The sequence below is a fragment of the Salvelinus sp. IW2-2015 genome, linkage group LG14 (genome assembly GCF_002910315.2).
Source record: "Salvelinus sp. IW2-2015 linkage group LG14, ASM291031v2, whole genome shotgun sequence".
Lineage (NCBI taxonomy): Eukaryota > Metazoa > Chordata > Actinopteri > Salmoniformes > Salmonidae > Salvelinus > Salvelinus sp. IW2-2015.
Genome location: NC_036854.1, coordinates 30,801,717 through 30,826,106, shown reverse-complemented (window position 1 = coordinate 30,826,106; position 24,390 = coordinate 30,801,717). Strand labels below are relative to the sequence as shown.

Below are 24,390 nucleotides of genomic sequence, written 5' to 3'. Positions count from 1 at the left end.
TCCCTACAGATCTTCTCCAGATCCTTCAGGTTCGGGCTGTGCTGGCAATTACGGACTTTCAGCTCCCTCCAAAGATTTTCTATGGGTTCAGGTCTGGAGACTGGCTAGACCACTCCAGGACCTTGAGATGCTTCTTACGGAGCCACTCCTTAGTTGCCCTGGCGTGTGTGTTTCAGGGTCGTTGTCATGCTGGAAGACCCAGCCACGACCCATCTTCAATGCTTCTTACTGAGGGAAGAGGTTGTTGGCCAAGATCTCGCGATACATGGCCCCATCCATCCTCCCCTCAATACGGTGCAGTCGTCCTGTCCCCTTTGCAGAAAAGCAGCCCCAAAGAATGATGTTTCCACCTCATTGCTTCACGGTTGGGATGGGTTCTTTGGGTTGTACTCATACTTCTTCTTCTCCAAACACGGCGAGTGGAGTTAGACCAAAAAGCTCTATTTTTGTCTCATCAGACCACATGACCTTCTCCCATTCCTCCGCTGGATCATCCCAGATGGTCATTGGCAAACTTCAGACAGGCCTGGACATGCACTGGCTAAGCAGGGGACCTTGCGTGCCAGCAGATTTTAATCCCATGACGGCGTAGTGTGTTACTAATGGTTTTCTTTGAGACTGTGGTCCCAGCTCTCATTCAGGTCATTGACCAGTCTGCGCTGTAGTTCTGGCTGATTCTGGACTCTCACTCTTCCTTCATAAGTGATGACATTGTATGCCCAGCAGCGTGATATCTGCATGTGGCAGCCCACGTCCGTAGGCGATGATTGGACAGCGTCACTTGAAACTTTCTTCCATTTGTTCTGAATTAATTGCAGGGGTTGCCAAAAACAAGTTGTTGCCTTCTGCATCCTGAAGCGTGACGTGCCTATTGTCCTGTAGCGTGCGTCCCAGCCTTGTGCAGCGTCTACCAATTTATCCCTGATGGTCCTACCACAGCTCTCTGTCTTTGGACATTTGGAGAGTGTGGGTCTGTTGACGTGAACGTGTGAACAGGTGTCTTTTATACAGGTAACGAGATTCAAAACCGGACTGAGTGAATACAGGTAATTGGTGTGAGAACAGGAAAGGGCTTCTTAAAGAAAAACTAACAGGTCTTGGAGAGCTGGATCTTACTGGTTGGTAGGTGATCAAATACTTATGTCATGCAATAAAATGCAAATTAATTACTTAAAAATCATACAATGTGATTTTCTGGATTTTTGTTTTAGATTCCGTCTCTCACAGTTGAAGTGTACCTATGATAAAAATTACAGACCTCTACATGCTTTGTAAGTAGGAAAACCTGCAAAATCGGCAGTGTATCAAATACTTGTTCTCCCCACTGTATCTATTTTCTTACACTGTATGTTTGTGGTTAGGGTTGACTGGCTTAAGGGGACCAGTGCTAACATGTGTTAATCTCTCCTGATCTTCATTCCCGTAACAGCTTTACATACTGTCCACTCATTACCTGGTATTTTCGAAGATGATATAGATGGTATAGATAGTAATTACATTTTATATGGGATTCATTGAAGTAGACACCAGAAAGTACACATTGTAATTTTGCAGTAACTACCAGTTGAATAGGACTATAAAATAAAGGGTGTTGTAATTGACTCAGGTGACGATGTGGCTCTGGATCCAGGTGGTGAACTTGTTGACACGGGTGTAGACGCCTGGTAGGTTGGGTCTGCCGCACCCCGCCCCCCAACTCACGATTCCTGTGAGGAACCATCGCCCCTCTGAGCCTGGGGCCCAGCACGACAGAGGACCCCCTGAGTCCCCCTGGGGAGGGCCAAAAGGGCACAGTAAGGGTAAGGATTAGGGCCTATGGGTAAAGGGGATAAGGGCAATAGACGATAAGGACATACTAAGAAAGAGGGCTAAATGGCACACTTAATGTAAAGGGCATAGGGGAATAGGAGCACACTAAGTCTGAGGGTGGTTGTGGGCCACTCACCCTGCAGGCGTCCCGCTGTCCAGAGGGGACTCCGGCACACAGCATGCGGGGCGAGACGGGGCCGTACCTCCTCTTACACTCACTCTGATCCAGGACAGAAACCTCCGCCTTCTGTAATGCTGTGGGAAGGGTCTTATCTGAGGAAAGAGTAGGGGAACATGATCTGTATGTGAGAGTCTTGTACACCAAACTCTGTATATCCATGGTTCTGTCTCTCACCCTCCTCAGAGCGGTACCCCCATCCTGTGACCCAGCAGCGGTGTGCATGTGTGAGGGTCTGTGAGGTGGCCGGCAGACACACGGGCTGGATGAGGAAGCTGAGGGAGGGAGGCCAGGGGTTCCTCAGCTGCAGCAGGGCGATGTCATAGTCAAAGGTCAGCCTGTTGTAGTACTCGTGCACAACGATGCGCTGGATCTCTGCCACGTGCCTGGCACTACCCTGGTACAGCATACCCAGATGGGCACTCCACTGGCGCGGGTCTGACAGCCTAGGGAGCGTCAAGAGGAAGTGGTTAAAGGTCAAAGGTTATGGCTGAACAGGGATAATGTAAATAAACTTTATTCAATGAAGTGAAAAGCTACTGTCATTGCATTACTGTCATTGCCAGAGAAAAGTTGCATGTGGATGATGATGTTGGGCTGGGGTGAATCTGGTATCAGTCTGGTATCAGTGTGTACCTGGTCTACTTCTATTCACTACAGTAGTTATAACATGATCATAATGTGGTCAGTCAGTCTGTAGACTGCATACACACCTGTCCCTGCTGAAGCAGTGTGCTGCTGAGATGAGCCAAACAGAAGAGAGGACAGAGGCTCCACAGTACATGTAGCCAGAGAAGTGCAAGCTGACCTGCCATGGCCACTCCCCCTCCAGGGCATTGATTCCACCGACCACCCGAAGACCCGAGGCCGAGTCTACTTTCTTCGCAGTAGAGGACCGGCCACAGGCTGTGATGCAGATCGTTAATAAAACTTTGTGTGTGTGTGTGTGTGTGTGTGTGTGTGTGTGTGTGTGTGTGTGTGTGTGTGTGTGTGTGTGTGTGTGTGTGGTGTACATGCATGTTCACATGTGTACATGATGTGTTTTTTTGTGTTTGTATGAATATCTCTGTCTGTGTGTGTATATAAATGTATGTTGGTGTGTGTGTGTAAAGTACTGTACATGTGTGCTGAGTCACTTCTGTGACAGACAGGTCTGCCGCAGCCTTATTAAAAACGATAGCTCTATGAGGTGTGTGTGTGTGATCAAGGCCTAGGCCGCTCCAATCACAGCATATTACCAGTAAACACAGAGAGCCATTACAATCACAGCATATTACCAGTAAACACAGAGAGCAATTACATCACAGCATATTACCAGTAAACACCGAGAACCATTACAGTGGGGGCAGAACAGAGCTACAGGGAAGCAGCTACAGTACTACAGTACCCCACTAAATAACTGCAGCATAGTAAAAATACTGTAGATAAATGGTAGTGATTAAAGTGGTTTAGACTCAAGGTTGGATAATTTGTTTGTGTGTTTTTATATTGAGGTTTAGTTGCCATATATGGAATATGTTCACGATGTAGTTGAGATGAACCAAATGAATGGTTATGTTGTGGTTGAGTTGTGGTTGCGTTCCGGTTGAGGACTCACCACAGTCCCTCTCGTCACTATGGTCTGGGCAGTCGGTGACTCCATCACACCTGGCGTTCTTCTTCAGGATGCAGGACCCACTGTTACACCTGTACCTGATGTCAGAGCAGCTCGTCTCTGTACAGCACCAGGGAACACACACTCAGTATACTCATCCACAATGGCAGATTAGTGGTACACACACATATGGACAGAGACATACATTACATGACCGTAAAGCGTATTAAAGAGCAGTGATACTAGCAAGAGCAGTGTGCCGGTTTCTTCTTTTTTTCTCATACAATACATGACCAAAAGTATGTGAACACCTGCTCGTCAAACATCTCATTCCAAAATCATGGGAATTAAATGGAGTTGGTCCCCCTTTTGCTGCTATAACAGCCTCCACTCTTCTGGGAAGGCTTTCCACTAGATGTTGGAAKATTTCTGCGTGGACTTAATTCCATTTAACCATGAGCATTCCTGAGGTCGGGGACACTGATGTTGGGCGAATAGTCCTGGCTCGCAGTCGGCGTTCCAATTCATCCCAAAGGTGTTCGATGGGGTTGAGGTCCTCACTTTGTGCACGGGGGCATTGTTACGCTGAAACAGGAAAGGGTCTTCACCAAACTGTTGGGAAAGGGGAAAGGGGGATACCTAGTCAGTTGTACATCTCGGAGATTCGATCCAGCAACCTTTTGGTTACTGGCCCAACGCTCTAACCACTGGCTACCTACCTTGCCACAAAGTTGGAAGCACAGAATCGTCTAGAATGTCATTGTATGCTGTAGCGTTAAGATTTCCCTTCACTGGAACTAAGGGACCTAGCCCGAACTATGAAAAACAGCCCCAGACCATTATTCCTCCTCCACCAATCTTTACAGTTGGCACTATACATTCAGGCAGGTAGCATTCTCCTGGCATCCGCCAAACCCAGATTCGTCTGTCGGACTGCCAGATGCTGAAATATGATTCATCACTCCAGAGAACGTCTTTCCACTGCTCCATAGTCCAATGTTGGCGAGCTTAACACCACTCCAGCCAACGCTTGGCATTGCCAATGGTGATCTTCGGCTTGTGTGAGGCTACTCGACCATGGAAACCCACTTCATGAAGCTCCCGACGAACAGTTCTTGTGCTGACGTTGCTTCCAGAGGCAGTTTGGAACTCGGTAGAGTGTTGCAAACGAGGACTGTTTTGTGAGCTTGTGTGGCCTACCACTTTGCAACTAATCCATTGTTGCTCCTAGACGTTTCCACTTCACAATAACAGAATTTACAGTTGACCGGAGAAGCTCTAGCAGAGCAGAAATTTGACAAATTGACTTGTTGGAAAGGTGGCATTCTATGACAGTGCCAAGTTGAAAGTCACTGAGCTCTTTAGTAAGGCCATTCTACTGCCAATGTTTGTCTATGAAACTTTTATGGCCGTGTGCTCAATTTTATACACCTGTCAGCAACGGGTGTGGCAGAAATATCCAAATGCACTAATTTGAAGGGATGTCCACATACTTTTGTATATATAGTGTACACATATATAAAAACAGGATAGGATTCCTTTCTACCCAGAGTGCAGTTGGTTTCGTCCCTGCCGTCATTGCAGTCTCTCTCTCCGTTGCACATGTACAGTGGGTGAAGAGGACTGGAGCCTCCACAGTTCTTACTAGGCCTTGCTGAACAGGAAAATATCAATTTAAAGGAATATATCAGTTCTTAACAACAATTTTGATGATGTCAATACTGAAGTTCTAGCATGTATGATGCTGTTGTTAATTCCTGTTTACATACCGCAGAAGACCTCATCACTCTCGTCCTGACAGTCGTCCAGGCCGTCACAGCGTCGGGTCTTCTCCACACACAGCCCTGTGGAGCACAGGAAATGGCCCTCTGCACAAGCTGGGGGAGACAGGGGTGAGGGAAGAGGAAGACAGCAGAGAGGGAAGGGGGAGACAGCGGAGAGGGAAGGGGGAGACAGGGGTGAGGGAACAGGGAGACAGGGGTGAGGGAACATGGAGACAGTGGTGAGGGAACATGGAGACAGGGGTGAGGGAACATGGAGACAGGGAACATGGAGATAGGGGTGAGGGAACATGGGAACAGGGGGTATAGTAGGAGAGAGGTGAGTGAGCAGTGTGGTTCCTCTACTGTCTCAGGACTATGGTAGTGAAATTAAAATGAATACATACATTAACAAGATGCAGATTCAGTGAAGGTGATGGGTAAGGAAGTAGTGAGAGAAGGAAGCAAGACAGAGGAAAAGGTCCTCATGAAGTTGTTACGTTGGCTGATGTTGAAGCTACTAGATTCGGCCTGGAAGGGTTGGTCAGAGCTCCGGGAGCTGCTGCGGAACTCCACCTCAGCGGTGGGGTCAGGGATACGGAACACTGTGGTGTGGCCTATGTAGCTTCCACAGTATCTATGGACACCAGCACACAATCAATCAATCAAATAACAAACCAATCTGGAAATCAATCTGTCCATCGGATCTGGATATGGAACACAACATACACATAGTCATTTTACCCCTACCTACATGTACAAATTATCTCGACTATCCTGTACCCCTGGACGTTGACTCGGTACCCCCTGTACACAGCCTTGTTATTGTTATTTAATTATGTTACGTTTTATAATTCTTTACTTTAGTTTATTTGGTAAATATTTTCTTAACTCTTTCTTGAACTGCATTGTTGGTTAAGGGCTTGTAAGTAAGCATTTCACGGTAAGGTCAACATCTGTTGTACTCGGCGCATGTGACAAATAAAGTTTGATTTGATTTAGATTTTAGGTTAAAACAGACAGTCACACACTCTTACATGATCTCCTTGACCTTCCACCAGCCGTGCTCACAGGCCGCTATGTCCTTCAGCTTCAGCACATAGTTCTGGAACTTCAGTGCCACTCCCAGAGAAATATGGGGGGTCTGCGGACAACAACACATGACGTCTGTTGACATTTCATCAATATTCGTCAGTGGGGTGAATGTGAGCCAAATAGACTTAAATACCTGAAACCTCCATATGCAGGAGCACTGAGGGGGCAGCAGGCTGGGGTAGAAGGGACTGGTGATCTGACCGGAGAAATCTGGCTCTGCCTGAATCTTTACGGAAGTCACACGCTCTGGTAGGGAGACACACAGCAACGAGATAAAATATCAGTCTGTCAGTAGTATAGTATTATTGTGAGAGAATCTGTCTTACGTTCCTCAGCGATGGCCTGGAAGTGTCCTCTGAAGTGCTTGTTGCCCTGGGTCATCCTGAGGGACAGCAGCATGACGTTGGACGTGGAGACCAGAGACAGGGACTGGGACACGTGCTCACACACCCTGCAGGGTATGGGCAGTGTTAGAGACTGTTCGGTCGGTCGGGGGTTCTGTCAGTCTGTCTGTCTATTCACCTTCATCCGTAGATCCATCCATCCACAGTCACACTGACTCACCTGTAGAGAGTACGCCCCCTCATGGGCAGCAGGGCGTCGTACACGGTGAGGGCGTCGCTGACACAGTCGCTGGGCTCAATGTGCAGGGAGGTAATGGTGAGGCGGATCAGAGAGCCCGGGGTAGACGTCAGCTTGACGTAGCAGCTCAGACCTCCCCATGACGAGTAGACGTTTAGGGGAACACTGGCGCCTGGCAGGCTGGCATACAGCTTGTCCACACACTGAGAGCCTGTAGCACAGAGAGAGAGACAAGGGCTTTGGCTTGTAGTCTTACTCTACCACAGCCATGCTAGTAAGTAGGAAGATACTGAACATAATGTGGCAATAAAACTAACAGATGAATTGAGTTAACTCACCTGCTGCAATTGATGTATAATCTGATCGTAGAGCAGCTGAGGAGAACAAAAAGAACATCAACAAAGGATATATAGAGATCACACAAACCTACACACACACTCCACAGACACATACCCCACAGACACACACCCCACACAAACCTACACACACACACCCCAAACACACACACACACACACACACCCCACACACACACACACACACCCCACACACACACCCCCCACAAACCCCCCCCACACACCCCACCCACAAACCCTCCACACACACCCTACACACACACACACACACACACACACACACACACACCCCACAGACACACACACACCCCACACAAACCTACACACACACACACACCACAACCCTACACACACACCCCACACACACACACCCCACACACACACACACACACACCCCACAGACATATACACACACACACCCCACAGACACACACACACAAACATCCCACAAACCTACACACACACCCCACAGACACACCCCCAACAACACACACACACACACACACACCCCACAGACACACACACACACACACACACCCCACAGACACACACACACACACACTCACCATTAACAAGTATGGAATCTATGTCTACGGGCAGGCCCAGTAGGTACCCTACAGAGGACCTGTTCTTCAGGCTGGTGAGAACTGAGTCTCTGAGGATAGCTCCTACACACTCCTCACACACGGCTGGGGTCTTCAGTCTTGGCACCACAAACACCATCCAGAAATGCACCAGCAGACCACCCTTGTTATCACTGTGAGGAGATGTATGTGTGTACAGTGGTTTGTTCCAAACAAGCACTATACCATCTTATTCAACCAATCACTGACTGATTCACAGTGTACCTGAGGTCTGATATGGCGGTGAGTTTGTAGAGTTTGGACACTGAGGACATTCTGTACACACTGCTCACCTGTGGGGGGATACTATTAGTAACCATGAACATAATGAAGGACTTTTATTTCTACGCTATAGATATAGATATCGATATAAAGCTCCAAGCTTAGGGTGTGTGTTTGCTCAGTGTATTTGACCACTGCTGAAAACAGTCTCACACTCACCACGTGCTGTATCTTGTTTGCCATGGAAACAAACTCATGGGACTCTGCCTGGCGGTATTCGGGGATGAAATCTACGTTGGCAACACGGAACATTCCGGCAAAATACACTCCGCTGTTGCTCTCCCTGCGAACTGGGAATAAATATACAATGTAATGAACTATTCAAGAAGATTTAGATAACTAAAACGTTTGTAAAAATGTGTACATGTGAGAAAGACATTGCGTTTAAGTCTCCATGTAAGTTAACTCACATATGAAGACCCAGAGCAGTGACCACACGATGACGACGACCACAAACACAACCACGGTGATGAGGATGGTCAGGTTCTGGAGGTTCCACAGAGGAGCCCAGCTCTTCCTGGGCAGCTGGGTCCTGATGCGTGACATACGTCTGGCCCTGCTGCGGCCGTTGTACCTCGTACACAGCCTCTGGAGGGTGTGGTCTACCGTGGCCACCTCCACAGTCACATCCTTAACCTGGAGATCATACAGCACATCAGCAACATGTAGCAGCATCTCCCCATGCTACAAGACACCAGAACAAATAGAGCATAAAGTTCCACTGTCTTTGTGGGCCAGTATACTGTAAGTTACCAACACTCTCAATCGTATCATCAACAGAGTGCAGACTGTTTAATATACGCAATATGTATGTACACTGTTGCTTATCAACCACAGATATCATGGTAACAAATGGTGTTTAATTACAGTTACAGTGGCACTTTATTTGCAGATATCATGGCACCGTTTGTTGCCATGATATCTGTGGTTGATAAGCAACGGTGTACATACAGTTGATGTCGGAAGTTTACATACACTTAGGTTGGAGTCATTAAAACTTGTTTTTCAACCACTCCACAAATTTCTTGTTAACAAACTATAGTTTTGGCAAGTCGGTTAGGACATCTACTTTGTGCATGACACAAGTCATTTTCCCAACAATTGTTTACAGACAGATGATTTCACTTATAATTCACTGTATCACAATTCCAGTGGGTCAGAAGTTTACATACACTAAGGTGACTGTGCCCTTTAAACAACTTGGAAAATTCCAGAAAATTATGTCATGGCTTTAGAAGTTTCTGATAGACTAATTGACATAATTTGAGTCAATTGGATGTGTACCTGTGGATGTATTTCAAAGGCCTACCTTCAAGCTCAGTGCCTCTTTGCTTGACATCATGGAAAATCAAAAGAAATCAGCCAAGACCTCAGAAAAACATTGTAAACCTCCACAAGTCTGGTTCATCCTTGGGAGCAATTTCCAAACGCCTGAAGGTACCACATTCATTTTGTACAAACAATAGTACGCAAGATAAACACCATGGGACCACGCAGGCCGTCATACCGTCAGGAAGGAGACGCGTTCTGTCTCTTAGAGATGAACGTACTTTGGTGGAAAAGTGCAAATCAATCCCCTAGATCAACAGCAAAGGACCTTGTGAAGATGCTGGAGGAAACAGGTACAAAAGTATCTATTTCCATAGTAAACCGAGTCCTATATTGACATAACCAAAAAGGCTGCTCAGCAAGGAAGATGCCACTGCTCCAAAACCGCCATAAAAAAGCCAGACTACGGTTTGCAACTGCACATGGGGACAAAAATCGTACTTTTTGGAGAAATGTCCTCTAGTCTGATGAAACAAAAATAGAACTGTTTGGCCATAATGACCATCGTTATGTTTTGAGGAAAAAGGGGGAGACTTGCAAGCCGAAGAACACCATCCCAACCGTGAAGCATGGGGGTGGCAGTATCATGTTGTGGGGGTGCTTTGCTGCAGGAGGGACTGGTGCACAAAATAGATGGCATCACAAGGAAGGAAAATTATGTGGATATATTGAAGCAACATCTCAAGACGTCAGGAAGTTAAAGCTTGGTCGCAAATGGGTCTTCCAAATGGACAATGACCCCAAGCATACTTCCAAAGTTGTGGCAAAATAACTTAAGGACAACAAAGTCAAATTATTGGAGTGGCCATCACAAAGCCCTGACCTCAATCCTATAGAAAATGTGTGGGCAGAACTGAAAAAGCGTGTGCGAGCAATGAGGCCTACAACCTGACTCAGTTACACCAGCTCTGTCAGGAGGAATGGGCCAAAATTCACCCAACTTATTGTGGGAAGCTTGTGGAAGGCTACCCGAAACATTTGACCCATGTTAAACAATTGAAAGGCAATGCTACCAAATACTAATTGAGTTTATGTAAACTTCTGACCACTGGGAATGTGATGAAAGAAATAAAAGCTGAAATAAATCACTCTCTCTACTATTATTCTGACATTACACATTCTTAAAATAAAGTGGTGATCCTAACTGACCTAAAATAGGGAATTTTTACTAGGATTAATTGTCAGGAATTGTGAAAAACTGAGTTTAAATGCATTTGGCTAAGGTGTATGTAAACTTCTGACTTCAACTGTACGTACATACTGCATATATTAAACAGTCTGCGCTCTGTTGATGATACGATACAACACAGATATTTAAATTAAATTGGCATGGCTCCAATTAAGTCATCCTGACACTTGGCGATCAAATAGATATGACCTTTTTTTCTCAAGGAAGGCGTACTAAACAGGAACTGTGACTAGTACTGTTCTTGGGGACTGGAGGGTCAGAAACCGATGGGTACGGTGGGGAAGGAAGGACTGGTCAAATGGCCAATGTTCAGACCCATTTCCATTTTTACTCGTGCTTAACGGCGGTGTAGGGAAAACTGGAGTCGACTATTGAAAGTAGCAGGGGAGTGAACGTTATTTATAATAAGGGTTACTGTAACGGCAGCCTTCCTCCTCTTCGTCTGAAGAGGAGGTGTAGCAGGGATCGGACCAAGACGCAGCGTAGCTCGTGTTCAACATGTTTTAATAGACGAGACGAAAACGTGAACACTTACAAATAACAAAAATGGCAAACCGAAACAGTCCTCTCTGGTGAAACGAACACAAAGACAGGAAACAACCACCCACAATCCCCAACACAAAACAAGTCACCTAAATATGATTCCCAATCAGAGACAACACAAAACACCTGCCTCTGATTGGGAACCATATTAGGCCAAACATAGAAACAGACAAACTAGACACACAACATAGAATGCCCACCCAGCTCACGTCCTGACCAACACTAAAACAAGCAAAACACACAAGAACTATGGTCAGAACGTGACAGTTACATTGAGAAAATCTTCCCTCTCAAAAATGAATGGCCCTCCCTTCAGCTAAATATATTTTACCTAAACCCTCCATGAACGCTTAAAACTAAAAAGTGACCCTATCCTATAACCCCAAATAATAATTAAAACATAAAGTCGATAGCAGAGAACATGTCTACCGTTTACCCTCAATTCTTGTACAGACCAGAGCTTTAGATATGCAGTTTTAGAAACTGTTCTTCATCCTGTAAGCATTATATGGCAACGCAGGAATGTTGATAGCACACAGGGCTGCAGGCCAGAAGGTTGTTGGTTCGCAGACCACCATGGACAAGAGTAGGGGTGGAAAGACCTTTATAGTAAAAACATTGAGTGAATCTATGATCGTATTTGCAGGTCAGAGAAAAAAAATCATTTTATAAATATTTCATGCAATTCTATGTAATTTTACATATTAACGGAATATTTTTTAATACCACACAAATTACCGAAATTGCAGAATGAACAGAAATAGGCCTACGTGCCTTTCTTATCATATTTCTCCAATGCCAAATCAGTGWGTCTTGTTTGCAATGAAACTGTCCCTGTTTGCAAATAATTAAATCTGAGATATTATTAGGAATCTGAGCATAGTACTTCCAAAAGTTAGGCCTACTTTTCCACCCTAGACAGCGTAGGCCTACCGACACAGAAACATTTAAGTTTTAACTGCTGGCTATTCTTCTGTGGCTTAACCCAACGACAGGTCACAAGTGTCTCCCTAAAAGCTGTCTGGGTTAAAACATGTATTGTACAGTCCCAGGCAAAGTTCATTTTTTGTCTCCTCGGCTATAGAAGGTTGTAGCTCAGCCTCATCCAACCTCAGCCTCAACCCCACATATCTACCCCAATCTCTCATATTTTTAATAAGTGCTTGATATATGGGGTGTGCCCAGAAGTCTGGAAAGAGTCAAAGGTTATTCCACTACCTAAGGATAAAAAAATCTGCAATCATTGGTTCTAATAGTTGTCCTATAAGCTTGCTGCCTGTGTTAAGTAAATTATTGGAAAAAATTGTATCAGTACAAATCAAGGATTATTTCTCATATAATGGTCTGATAACGGATTTCCAGCATGCATACAAAGAAGGGCATTCTATGAATACGGCCTTTACACAAATTGGAGAAGATTGGTTAAAGAGCATGGATGGCAGGAAGTTAGTTGGTGCACTGTTGCTAGATTTCAGTGCTTCTTTTGATGTAAATGATCATGAACTGTTACTAGGTAAACTCAAATGTTATGGTTTTACGTCTGAAGCTCTATCCTGGATGGAAAGCTATCTATCCAGGAAAAGGCAAAAAGTGTTCCTTAATGGTAGCTTTTCAAACAGTAAATATATACACTGTGGTGTTCCTCAAGGAAGCTGCCTAGGCCAACTTCTCTACTCTCTTTACTAATGATTTACCTGCAGTATTGAACAAAGCAAGAGTGGTAATGTATGCTCATGACTCTACAATGTATAGCGCAGCATCAGAATGTAATTTTTATTTTATTTTTTATTTTATTTTATTTAACCTTTATTTAACCAGGTAGGCAAATTGAGAACACGTTCTCATTTACAATTGCGACCTGGCCAAGATAACGCAAAGCAGTCGACAACACACAACAACACATAGTTACACATGGAGTAAAACAAACATATAGTCAATAATACAGTGAAAAAAATAAGTCTATATACAATGTGAGCAAGTGAGGTGAGATAAGGAGGTGAAGGCAAAACAATATATGTATAAATAAATAAAAATATAAAAGGCCATGGAGGCGAAGTGAGTACAACACAGCAAGTAAAATAAAAACTAAAAAACACTGGACATGGTTGTTTGCAGTGGAAAAAGTGCAAAGTAGAGACAGAAATAATGGGGTGCAAAGGAGCAAAATAAATTAAATAAATAAATACAGTAGTAAGAGGTAGTTGTTTGGGCTAAATTGTAGATGGGTTATGTACAGGTGCAGTAATCTATGAGCTGCTCTGACAGCTGGTGCTTAAAGCAGTGAGGGAGATAGGGTGTTTCCAGTTTCAGAGATTTTTGTAGTTCGTTCCAGTCATTGGCAGCAGAAAACTGGAAGGAGAGGCGTCCAAAGGAAGAATTGGTTTGGGGGTGACTAGAGAGAATAATACCTGCTGGAGCGCGTGCTACAGGTAGGTGCTGCTATGGTGACCAGCGAGCTGAGATAAGGGGGGACTTTACCTAGCAGGGTCTTGTAGATGACCTGGAACCAGTGGGTTTGGCGACGAGTATGAAGCGAGGGCCAGCCAACGAGAGTGTACAGGTCGCAGTGGTGGGTAGTATATGGGGCTTTGGTGACAAAACGGATGGCACTGTGATAGACTGCATCCAATTTATTGAGTAGGGTTTGGAGGCTATTTTGTAAATGACATCACCGAAGTCGAGGATTGGTAGGATGGTCAGTTTTACAAGGGTATGTTGGCAGCATGAGTAAAGGATGCTTGTGTTGCGGAATAGGAAGCCAATTCTAGATTTGACTTTGGATTGGAGATGTTTGATGTGAGTCTGGAGAGGAGAGTTTACAGTCTAACCAGACACCTAGGTAGTAGTTTCCACATATTCTAAGTCAGAGCCGTCCAAAGTAGTGATGTTGGACAGGCGGGCAGGAGCAGGCAGCGATCGGTTGAAGAGCATGCATTGGTTTTACTTGTATTTAAGAGCAGTTGGAGGCCACGGAAGGAGAGTTGTATGGCATGAACTCGCTGGAGGGTTGTTAACACAGTGTCAAAAGAAGGCCAGAAGTATACAGAATAGTGTCGTCTGCGTAGAGGTGGATCAGAGAATCACCAGCAGCAAGAGCGACATCATGATGTAAACAGAGAAGAGAGTCGGTCCAAGAATTGAACCCTGTGGCACCCCCATAGAGACTGCCAGAGGCCCCGGACAACAGACCCTCCGATTTGACACACTGAACTCGATCAGAGAAGTAGTTGGTGAACCAGGCGAGGCAATCATTAGAGAAACAAGGCTGTCGAGTCTGCCAATGAGGATGTGGTGATTGACAGAGTCAAAAGCCTTGGCCAGGTCAATGAATACGGCTGCACAGTATTGTTTCCTATCGATGGCGTTACGATATCGTTTATGACCTTGAGCGTGGCGAGGTGCACCCATGACCAGCTTTGAAACCAGATTGCATAGCGGAGAAGGTGTGGTGGGATTCGAAATGGTCGGTAATCTGTTTGTTGACTTGGCTTTCGAAGACCTTAGAAAGGCAGGGTAGGATAGATTAAGGTCTGTAGCAGTTAGGGTCAAGGGTGTCCCCCCTTTGAAGAGGGGTATAACCAGCTGCTTTCCAATCTTTGGGGATCTCAGACGACACGAAAGAGAGGTTGAAGAGGCTAGTAATAGGGGTGGCAACAATTTCAGCAGATAGTTTTAGAAGAAAGGTCCAGATTATCTTAGCCCGGCTGATTTGTAAGGGTCCAGATTTTGCAGCTCATTTAGAACATCAGCTGACTGTATTTGGGAGAAAAGAGAATGGGAAGCTTGGGCGAGTAGCAGAGGGGAGGGCAGTGCTGTTGTCCGGGAGGGGTAGCCAGGTGGAAAGCATGGCCAGCCGTAGAAAAATGCTTATTGAAATTCATATAATAGTGGATTTGTCGGTGGTGACAGTGTTTCCTATCTTCAGAGCGGTTGGAAGCTGGAAGGAGGTGTTCTTATTCTCCATGGACTTTACGGTGTCCCAGAACTTTTTGAATTTGTGTTGCAGGAAGCAAATTTCTGCTTGAAAAAGCTAGCCTTGGCTGTTCTAACTGCCTGTGTATATTGGTTTCTGGCTTCCCTGAAAATTGCATATCACGGGGCTGTTCGATGCTAATGCAGAACGCCATAGGATGTTTTTCTGTTGGTTAAGGCAGTCAGGTCAGGAGAGAACCAAGGGCTATATCTGTTCCTGGTTCTAAATTCTTTGAATGGGGCATGCTTATTCAAGATGGTGAGGAAGGAATTTTAAAAAAATGACCAGGCATCCTCTACTGACGGGATGAGATCAATACCTTCCAGGATACCCCGGCCAGGTCGATTAGAAAGGCCTGCTCGCTGAAGTGTTTCAGGGAGCGTTTGACAGTGATGAGTGGAGGTCGTTTGACCGCTGACCCATTACGGATGCAGGCAATGAGGCAGTGATCGCTGAGATCTTGGTTGAAAACAGCAGAGGTGTATTTGGAGGGCAAGTTTGTTAGGATGATATCTATGAGGGTACCCGTGTTTACGGAATTGGGTGGTACCTGGTAGGTCATTGATAATTGTTGTGAGATTGAGGGCATCAAGCTTAGATTGTAGGGTGGCTGGGGTGTTGAGCATGTTCAAATTTAGGTCGCCTAGCAGCACGAGCTCTGAAGATAGATGGGGGCAATCAGTTCACATATAGTGTCCAGAGCACAGCTGGGGGCAGAGGGTGGTCTATAGCAGGCGGCAACGGTGAGAGACTTGTTTTTTAGAGAGGTGGATTTTTAAAAGTAGAAGTTCAAATTGTTTGGGAACAAGACCTGGATAGTATACAGAACTCTGCAGGCAGTCTTTGCAGTAGATTGCAACACCGCCCCTTTGGCCGTTCTATCTTGTCTGAAAATCTTGTCATTGGGGATGAAAATGTCTGAATTTTTGGTGGTCTTTCTAAGCCAGGGATTCAGACACGGCTAAACATCCGGGTTGGCAGAGTGTGCTAAAGCAGTGAACAAAACAAACTTAGGGAGGAGGCTTCTAATGTTAACATGCATGAAGCCAAGGCTATTACGGTTACAGAAGTCATCAAAAAGAGAGCCCTGGGGAATAGGAGTGGAGCCAGGTACTGCAGGGCCTGGATTCACCTCTACCACCAGAGGAACAGAGGAGGAGTAGGATAAGGGTACGGCTAAAAGCTATGAGAATGGTCGCCTAGAGCTACTAGAGCAGAGAGTAAAAGGAAGTTTCTGGGGCGATAAAATAGTTTAAAGAATAATGTACAGACAAAGGTATGGTAGGATGTAATACAGTGGAGGTAAACCTAGGTATTGAGTGATGATGAGAGAGATATTGTCTCTAGAAACATCATTGAACCAGGTGATGTCATCGCATATGTGGGTGGTGGAAGAGTAGGTTGAAAGAGTAGGTGTTCTAAAACTTTTAACGCGGTAGTGTAGATAATATTGTTATTAAGATGGTAAGGAAATTCTGTTACAAGACAATGTCAAAGTACTGTACGTCACATCTAGCACACTGAATCAGGTGATTCAATCCCTGGTCCTATCCCACTTAAATTACTGTCCATTTATATGGTCAAAGAAAAAGAAATCAGCAAAGAAATCACTCAAAACAGGGCTGCTAGCTCTTCATTGCTCTATCCAAATGAATGCATCAGAATCTCTCATGGCTTCACATTGTAACAAATTACTATCCAGTCTTCTGATTTTCTTTAGGAATGTTATAGATTTTTTTTAAACACACAGTATCAGGCCAGTTAGTACATAAAGCAACATGCATAACCACCAAACCAGACAGGTAAGTTCAGGGCATCTAAGACAACCCAAGCCAAGGACAAATCGACTTAAATCTACAGTTTTATATAGAGCCATAGCTGAATGGAACTCTAAACCAATGCATATTTCTAAGGCAAAACTAAATCCACCTTCAAGAAAAAATGTAAGACTGTCAGCGCCTGACCATAGTGCTTATGTGTTGGCTGTTTAGTGTTGGTCAGGACGTGAGCCGGGTGGGCATTCTATGTTGTGTGTCTAGTTTGTCTGTTTCTGTGTTCAGCCTAATATGGTTCTCAATCAGAGGCAGCTGTCAATCGTTGTCCCTGATTGAGAATCATATATAGGTGGCTTGTTTTGTGTTGGGATTTTGTGGGTGGTTGTTTCCTGTGTCAGTGTTTGTGCCACACGGGACTGTGACGGTTAGTTTGTTTTGTTATTTTGTAATTGTATATTGATTTCATGTTCATTAAATCATGGAAACTTACCACGCTGTACATTGGTCCTCCGATCCTTCTCGCCTCTCCTCGTCGGAGGAGGAAGAGCTAGACTGCCGTTACAAAGACATCTAATGCGATAGATCATATGACTGGACAGGAAATAGAAAGCATCCACTGAATGTTAAATGTGCTTCCTGTCAGGTAATTTAATTGTCTGTATTGTCTATTTGGTAAATGTTTGTAAGGTCTTCATTTGTAATTGTTTGTAATGTCTTACTAAACTGGTGTTGGACCCCAGGAAGATTAGCTAACGTTACGGCGTTAGCTAATGGGGATCCTAATAAAAATGCGCTAATTCTCTGAATGTTAAAGAAACTAAACCATGACATCCCCATATGCATCGGAATCACGTCTTTTCAGGTATTTTCCAGCTTGTTTCTAGCATAAAACATTGCGGACCAAAGGGCTGTTATAGATCACTTTTTATAAACTTGGTGGTTAGAGCCCTGAATGCTGATTGGCTGGCAGCCGTAATATATCAGACCGTATACCACGGGTATGACGAAACATTTATTTTTACTGCTCTAATTATGTTGGTAACCTACAAATCTATGGCTATAGCAGCCTATAGCCTAATTTAATCTGTCACAGGTAGGCCTACCCCATATGTTTTTAATAAAGAAATAGGCTGCAACACAAAGCCCTCTTGTTGTTAGTAAAGTGTAATTAAAATGAAGACAGTTTAAATTATATCTACTCGAATTTGACTACTTTCAGCACCACACGCTGTCCATTTCTGATTGATTGTGCCACAGCTGCTGCTTCAGGTTTCAGCAACACAAAGTAAATGACTCAAATCTGGTTTATTGTGAGGTCAATAACTCTGATAAATAGGCCTACATCACAGGCAAGAAGCATATTGTTTAGAATAAAATCAATTATAGGAGTAGCAAAGCTAGTCCGCATGCTACGACTAGACGTAATCAAAAATACATTTAGAAGAAGCCTTTTAATCTCCTCCTGAACTGCCCCTGTAAGCCTACACAGCACAGCCATTGGTTACCCTGTAAGCCTACACGGCACAGCCATTGGTTACCCTGTAAGCCTACACGGCACAGCCATTGGTTACCCTGTAAGCCTAACCGCACAGCCATTGGTTACCCTGTAAGCCTACACGGCACAGCCATTGGTTACCCTGTAAAGCCCTACACGGCACAGCCATGGTTACCCTGTAAGCCTACACGGCACAGCCATTGGTTACCCTGTAACCTACACGGCACAGCCATGGTTACCCTGTAAAGTCCTACACGGCACAGCCATTGGTTACCCTGTAAGCCTACACGGCACAGCCATTGGTTACCCTGTAAGCCTACACGGCACAGCCATTGGTTAGGCAGCACACAAAACAGTTTTTGATCAGCAAGAGCAGAGCAGACCAAGGCTCAGGGTTGGAATATCCATTGCAGTGTGTAATGCAGCCTAGTTTTATTTACACCATCCCAGCAGCTCTCTTAGAAATATAACTTTGCTCTGTGCTTCTCCGAGCATGCACTTCATAGCCTATAGGCTTTGGATCATTTGATTGAGGCCACACTAAATAGCCTATAGGCGCACTTGACATTGTGCGGAGAGTCAGAGAAGAGGTGCGGCATCAGGCACCCATCGATGTATAGTCTAATAAGCAACTAATACTAAAACACTGAGACATATAGACATTCAATCAATTACAAATTGCATGACCCTTCCCTGGACTAGATTTTAAAAAGACTAAAGCCTCCCCTTGACTGAAATTGAAAAAGCATGACCCTTCCCTATTTTCCTCCAGGTACCCAATATGTAAATGTCGGTCCATCCCTAGGCTGGATCACATGGAAAACCCACATGTAACAGGTTGTATGAGGTACCGTATGTGTTCTGTTTTAATGTCTTGGCGAGGTGCCAAGTAACCCCATCAGCTCCAAAACGCTCTTGCTCTGCATTATTCATGTGGCGTCATCCCATCCTGTGCGTGGAACTTAATCCACCATGAGATAATTGGGGGTATAGATTCTCTCCATGGAGACGAACATGGAAACGACCATAGCCGCGGGAAGTAGGAGTGCTGCAGCACTCCCTGAAAAATCTGAATTTAAAAAAAGTATATTAATAATTAAAAATATATATATWTTTTTTCCTCACAAAAATAGAACACTGGGCCTTCAGTCCTGTATTAGTGGACCGATATAGCCTTCTGTAGCACAGCCCAAACATGTTTTACAGCCCGGCAATATATCGCCGTTTATTACATAAATCATGCATGCATTGGATTGCAATGCTGGTGCGGTGAAATGATCCAGTTTAATGAATTACAGTGTAGGCAAATCCAAGTGTAGGCTATGACACAATGTAAATGGAGAAGAAGGCTAAAACCCTGTTCATAATGAGCACGGGATGGTTGCAGTTTGGCTTCTCAGATTGATGAAGCCAGCGGGGAACACATGCAGCATACAGACACCCCTGTCTACAGACCGACCATAGATCTTACTTGCAGTGGTGTAGCGCAAACAAAAATATGTAAATGACGTCACCATTCCCTCAAAGTTTGTATGGACAGATGTAGTCTATCGAATAGCCTATCATGTCTCTCCAATGCTGTTCCTGGAGCGCTACCATCCCGTAGGGGTCCACTCCAACCCCAATTATTTTAAGGAGGGAGAGCCCTGTTATAAAATCTGCATAAAATGCATCCTCTAATTGCAACGTCTGCCTACGCCCACACATATTGCCTCAAGAAAATGTTATATTTTTAATACCCTCAAACACCAAGATAGGCATACCTAATGTCAAAATAGGCCATTATCACTGGCAATTGTGAATGCTAATTATTCACGTTTTACCGGTAAAACTGCATCTCCATGCKAATCTTTTGATTGATCTCAATCAGTTTCATGTGAATCAGCATTTCCATCTTCCTGAGTTACTGTTTCGTGAGACAATTAGAGCGGATGATGTTAACAAACTATTAGCCTTTCTTGTATTTTGTTTCAATTAAACCATATATCCTGCATAGTGGCTCTGAGTTTTGGCGCATTCTGTATTTTTGGACTATTCATCTTCAGCGAACCATCTTAAAATCTCATTAGAAAGGAGGTGTTTTTGGTGTAACAGTAGTGTTATAGGCCTGCTATGCCATTCGGTTCTGTTATATAAAATACGAATTCATCGTTGTGTGATCTTGCAAGACATTGACTCAGCTTTGATCTACCTTTACTAAACGAGCACCATTGTGAGAAGTGATAATCTACTATTTGTAATAATAATAATAAGTGATGAGTATGAATAGTATGTAACAGATCTGGATGAGGGTTATTTTAAACGGTTGGAGCACCCTTCCTGGTTTTAGCCGGACAGCGCCAAACTTTGATTTGATTAGCTTGAATACATGGTTAAAATAAAGGACTGAACTATCAATTCATATAATTGATTTGCATAGATTTAATAATTAAATCAATTGTCCAAGTATTGAAGATAAATCATTACTACACATAATTGCTGGACATTTTTTTGAAAATAGCCATAAAAGCAAGCTTTTGGTGTGGTGTATTCATGCCACTCAATAAACTATAACCTAAATGCATTACTACCTCCAACTTGGCCCAATTCACATTTCCAATTTCCCACCCTGACATAACGGGCCCTGAGTCTCAACCAATAGTCAATATAGGCTAAAGGTCCCAAGCAGGGCTACAGCAAAGGCTCTTGGGCTTTACTGTGGACACTGGTTTGGGTGTCCTCAGAAGAACGGTGTCGCTGTACCCAAGTGGTCACATATCTTTCTGGGTTCTACCCCCCCACGACTCCTTTATACGAGTCAGTCACACACTGTAAACGTTTTTATTTTAGTGAATGGCCTAAAACCTACGTTTTCTATTAAGGTACTTAAAGCTAATTTTATGGAGACGAAAAGTGCGTAATCATTCCAACGCATCGGCTTCTCGGGTGATATGACAACACAATTAATTTTACTCGTGACTTGTTTTGGTTGTTAAAAATTCTAATTATTCCCATTCACCAACAGCATGTAATAATATTCCAAGAATATGCTATACTTACACTGGCACTGTCTCCGGCATTGCCATCTCTGTCATCTCCGCTCGTCAGCTCGCGCTCTGTCCCCATGACACCGGCCACAGGGACATTACTTCGCGCCTCTCATATCATCCGATTGTTCGCTTCTGAGTGAGATCGGTCATTTCTACTGTTCCACTCTAAAATGTCAAATATAAAGATGGAAAAAGCAGCACCCCTGTGTACTGGTTAAACCGTGCTGCTGTGGGGCGTCTCGCTATCTACCCTGAGCCGCCAGTTGAATGTAACCAGATCCGACCGCACAGGTGAGGAAGCAGCGACTAGCTGGGGCTCCTTCAGGGTTTCACTAGTTACCACAGCCACAAAGTCTACATAGGTTATATCGTAAAAAAAGTATGTTAACAAACATTTGCTTTTTGGTCTTAATTTAAGGTTAGGGTTTGGTATAAGATAAATTGTAGAAATAGGCGGGTTTGTAACTTTGTGGCTGTGGTAACTAGTGACGACCCTCATTCATGTTGACAGAATTCATATGATTACAGCAGATGTTACATATCTTTGAGAGATACATTTCTCACAACCAACCAATAAAATTGAGAAATACACTACTTGTATTTGGTACTTTTTGTAAAAMAGTTTATTTACAACAGTGTTAACAGGGTTACTGAATGTGCAAATGCGTGTGTAGACTGTCCTCTGGGCATTGAGCTCTCAGAAGAGCCAKTTGTGTCTTCACTAGCAGTCCAACTCCAACAGGGACCAGCCTCAGRGAAATGAACTAAAACCAAGGTAGCAGGTAAGTACTCAACTCCTAATTGAAAAGCTAAAATGTGCTGCACATCATGGTCATAACTACATGAATACAGGTTTGTGCTGGGCGGTTGGGTATTAAGGAACCTCAGACCTACAAAAAGCAGCATCTTTACCACACCAGCACATGGAGGGAGTCAGTCTGTATGCATATTAACACTTATGGGAAATCTCTCCCAATTTGCAGGCACAGATTTGAATAGACACAAATAGAAACCGAATAGACATAACGCACACACACACACACACACACACAAGACCACAACAAAATATACATACACTTTAAGAGGCACACAAACACACATTACACAAAGTAGTACGTGCACAGATACTATGCTGAAATATGTAGGTCCATAATTGTATGTTTTTCTCTGAGTCCTCAGGGCGAGATCCTCACTTCCTGAACAAGGCATGTCGGGTGAAGGTGTACCACAGGTGGGCGGGCTTTTGCTTGGGCTCGGCCAATGTGAACACCTGCTGCTGAGGCACACTGGTTGGCACAGTAACATGGCGCTGGTGAATTGGATGCAGGGGTTGGTGGTGGTGGTGGTGGGGCGGGACAGAGCCAGAGTAGCCTATGGCTGAGAAGAAACAATGTTTTTAAAACATTATTTGTAATAATAAGAGTATTTCACTAAATCCAACACCACAGCAATTGTAAGAACACAGAAGTATGATTGCTTGCTTACTCTTCATTTTCCCTTGTTTGGATCTTCTTGCATTGAAGATTGCTTGTTTTCTCTGCGTTTCACTGATCTTCATTCCTGTCATGAAATTAAAAAAATACCAGTCAACCCAATGTCATTCAACATGGACTTACTTACACGCTCTCCTCTTGTGAATGGTTTTACATTTTATTTATTCGAAACCAAAGAAGAAAAGTGAAAGACAAAACAGTACAGATAAAACAGTTTGTAGGTGAGGTTGAAAACAAAAGAGCTTATACAAAAACCACACCAAAAAAAACCCCAAAAAGTTTGGGGTCACTTAGAAATGTCCTTGTTTTTGAAAGAAAAGCACATTTTATGTCCATTAAAATAACATCAAATTGATCAGAAATACAATGCACACATTGTTAATGTTGTAAATGACTATTATTGTAGCTGGAAACGGCAGATTTTTAATGGAATATCTACATAGGCGTACAGAGGTCCATTATCAGCAACCATCACTCCTGTGTTCCGATGGCACGTTGTGTTAGCTAATCCAAGTTTATAATTTTAAAAGGCTAATTGATCATTAGACAACCCTTTTGCAATTATGTTAGCACAGGTGAAAACTGTAGTGATGATTAAAGAAGCCTGAGTTATGGCTCTTTCTTTGCAACTCTGCCTAGAAGGTCAGCATCCCGAAGTCACCTCTTCACTGTTGACATTGAGACGGGTGTTTTGCAGGTACTATTTAATGAAGCTGCCAGTTGAGGACTTGTGAGGTGTCTGTTTCTCAAACTAGACACTCCAATGTATTTGTCCTCTTGCTCAGTTGTGCACCGGGCCTCCCACTCTCCTCTTTCTATTCTGGTTACAGCCCTTTTGTGCTGTTCTGTGAAGGGAGTAGTACAAAGCGTTGTACAAGATCTTCAGTTTCTTGGCAATTTCTCGCATGGAATAGCCTTAATTTCTCAGAACAAGAAAAGATTGACGAGTTTCAGAAGAAAGATTTGTTTCTGGCCATTTTGAGCCTGTAATCGAACCCCCAAATACTCAATAAGTCTAAAGGCCAGTTTTATTGCTTCTTTAAGCAGAACAGTTTTCACCTGTGCTAACATATTTTCAAAAGGGTTATCTAATGATCAATTAGCTAATCCAAGTTTATCATTTTAAAAGGCTAACACAACGTGCCATTGGAACACAGGAGTGATGGTTGCTGATAATGGGCCTCTGTACACCTATGTAGATATTCCATAAAAAATCTGCCATTTTCAGCTACAATAGTCATTTATAACATTAACAATGTCTACACTGTATTTCTATATCAATTTGAT

At 43.9% G+C, this 24,390-nt stretch overlaps 2 protein-coding genes across 6 annotated transcripts in view; both read right to left on the bottom strand.

Annotated features, from left to right (window-relative positions):
* Positions 1–1,333: 1,333 nt before the first annotated feature.
* On the bottom strand, positions 1,334–21,914 carry tmprss7 (transmembrane serine protease 7). The gene is made up of 18 exons (XM_023999570.1): positions 21,621–21,914; positions 8,688–8,913; positions 8,437–8,567; positions 8,221–8,288; positions 7,939–8,129; positions 7,357–7,392; positions 7,001–7,229; positions 6,763–6,887; positions 6,570–6,682; positions 6,379–6,485; positions 5,842–5,978; positions 5,351–5,458; positions 5,128–5,235; positions 3,585–3,701; positions 2,701–2,893; positions 2,165–2,433; positions 1,946–2,082; positions 1,334–1,770 (listed from the first exon to the last, which is right to left on the bottom strand). Exons 1-18 carry the CDS (start codon positions 21,684–21,686, stop codon positions 1,603–1,605), a joined length of 2,529 nt encoding a protein of 842 aa, XP_023855338.1. The 5' UTR covers positions 21,687–21,914; the 3' UTR covers positions 1,334–1,602.
* Positions 21,915–22,205: 291 nt separating this feature from the next.
* Positions 22,206–24,390, bottom strand: part of spata13 (spermatogenesis associated 13) — a 39,079-nt gene continuing 36,894 nt past the window's right edge. For all 5 annotated transcript variants that reach the window (XM_023999928.3, XM_023999925.3, XM_023999927.3 and 2 more), the window contains 2 exons: positions 23,096–23,170; positions 22,206–22,987 (listed from right to left, as the gene is read on the bottom strand). In XM_023999928.3, coding sequence (XP_023855696.1) covers positions 22,800–22,987; positions 23,096–23,170 — 263 coding nt within the window. In that variant the 3' untranslated portion in view covers positions 22,206–22,799. The remainder of the gene's footprint in view (positions 22,988–23,095; positions 23,171–24,390) is intronic.

Coding starts and splice junctions, on each gene's coding strand:
- tmprss7 (XM_023999570.1), bottom strand. CDS start 21,686: ATGGGGACAGAGCGCGAGCTGACGAGCGGAGATGACAGAGATGGCAAT. Junction 8,568..8,687: donor ACTGCTCTGGGTCTTCATAT/GTGAGTTAACTT, acceptor ATTTATTCCCAG/TTCGCAGGGAGAGCAACAGC. Junction 2,894..3,584: donor TAGTGACGAGAGGGACTGTG/GTGAGTCCTCAA, acceptor TCTGCATCACAG/CCTGTGGCCGGTCCTCTACT.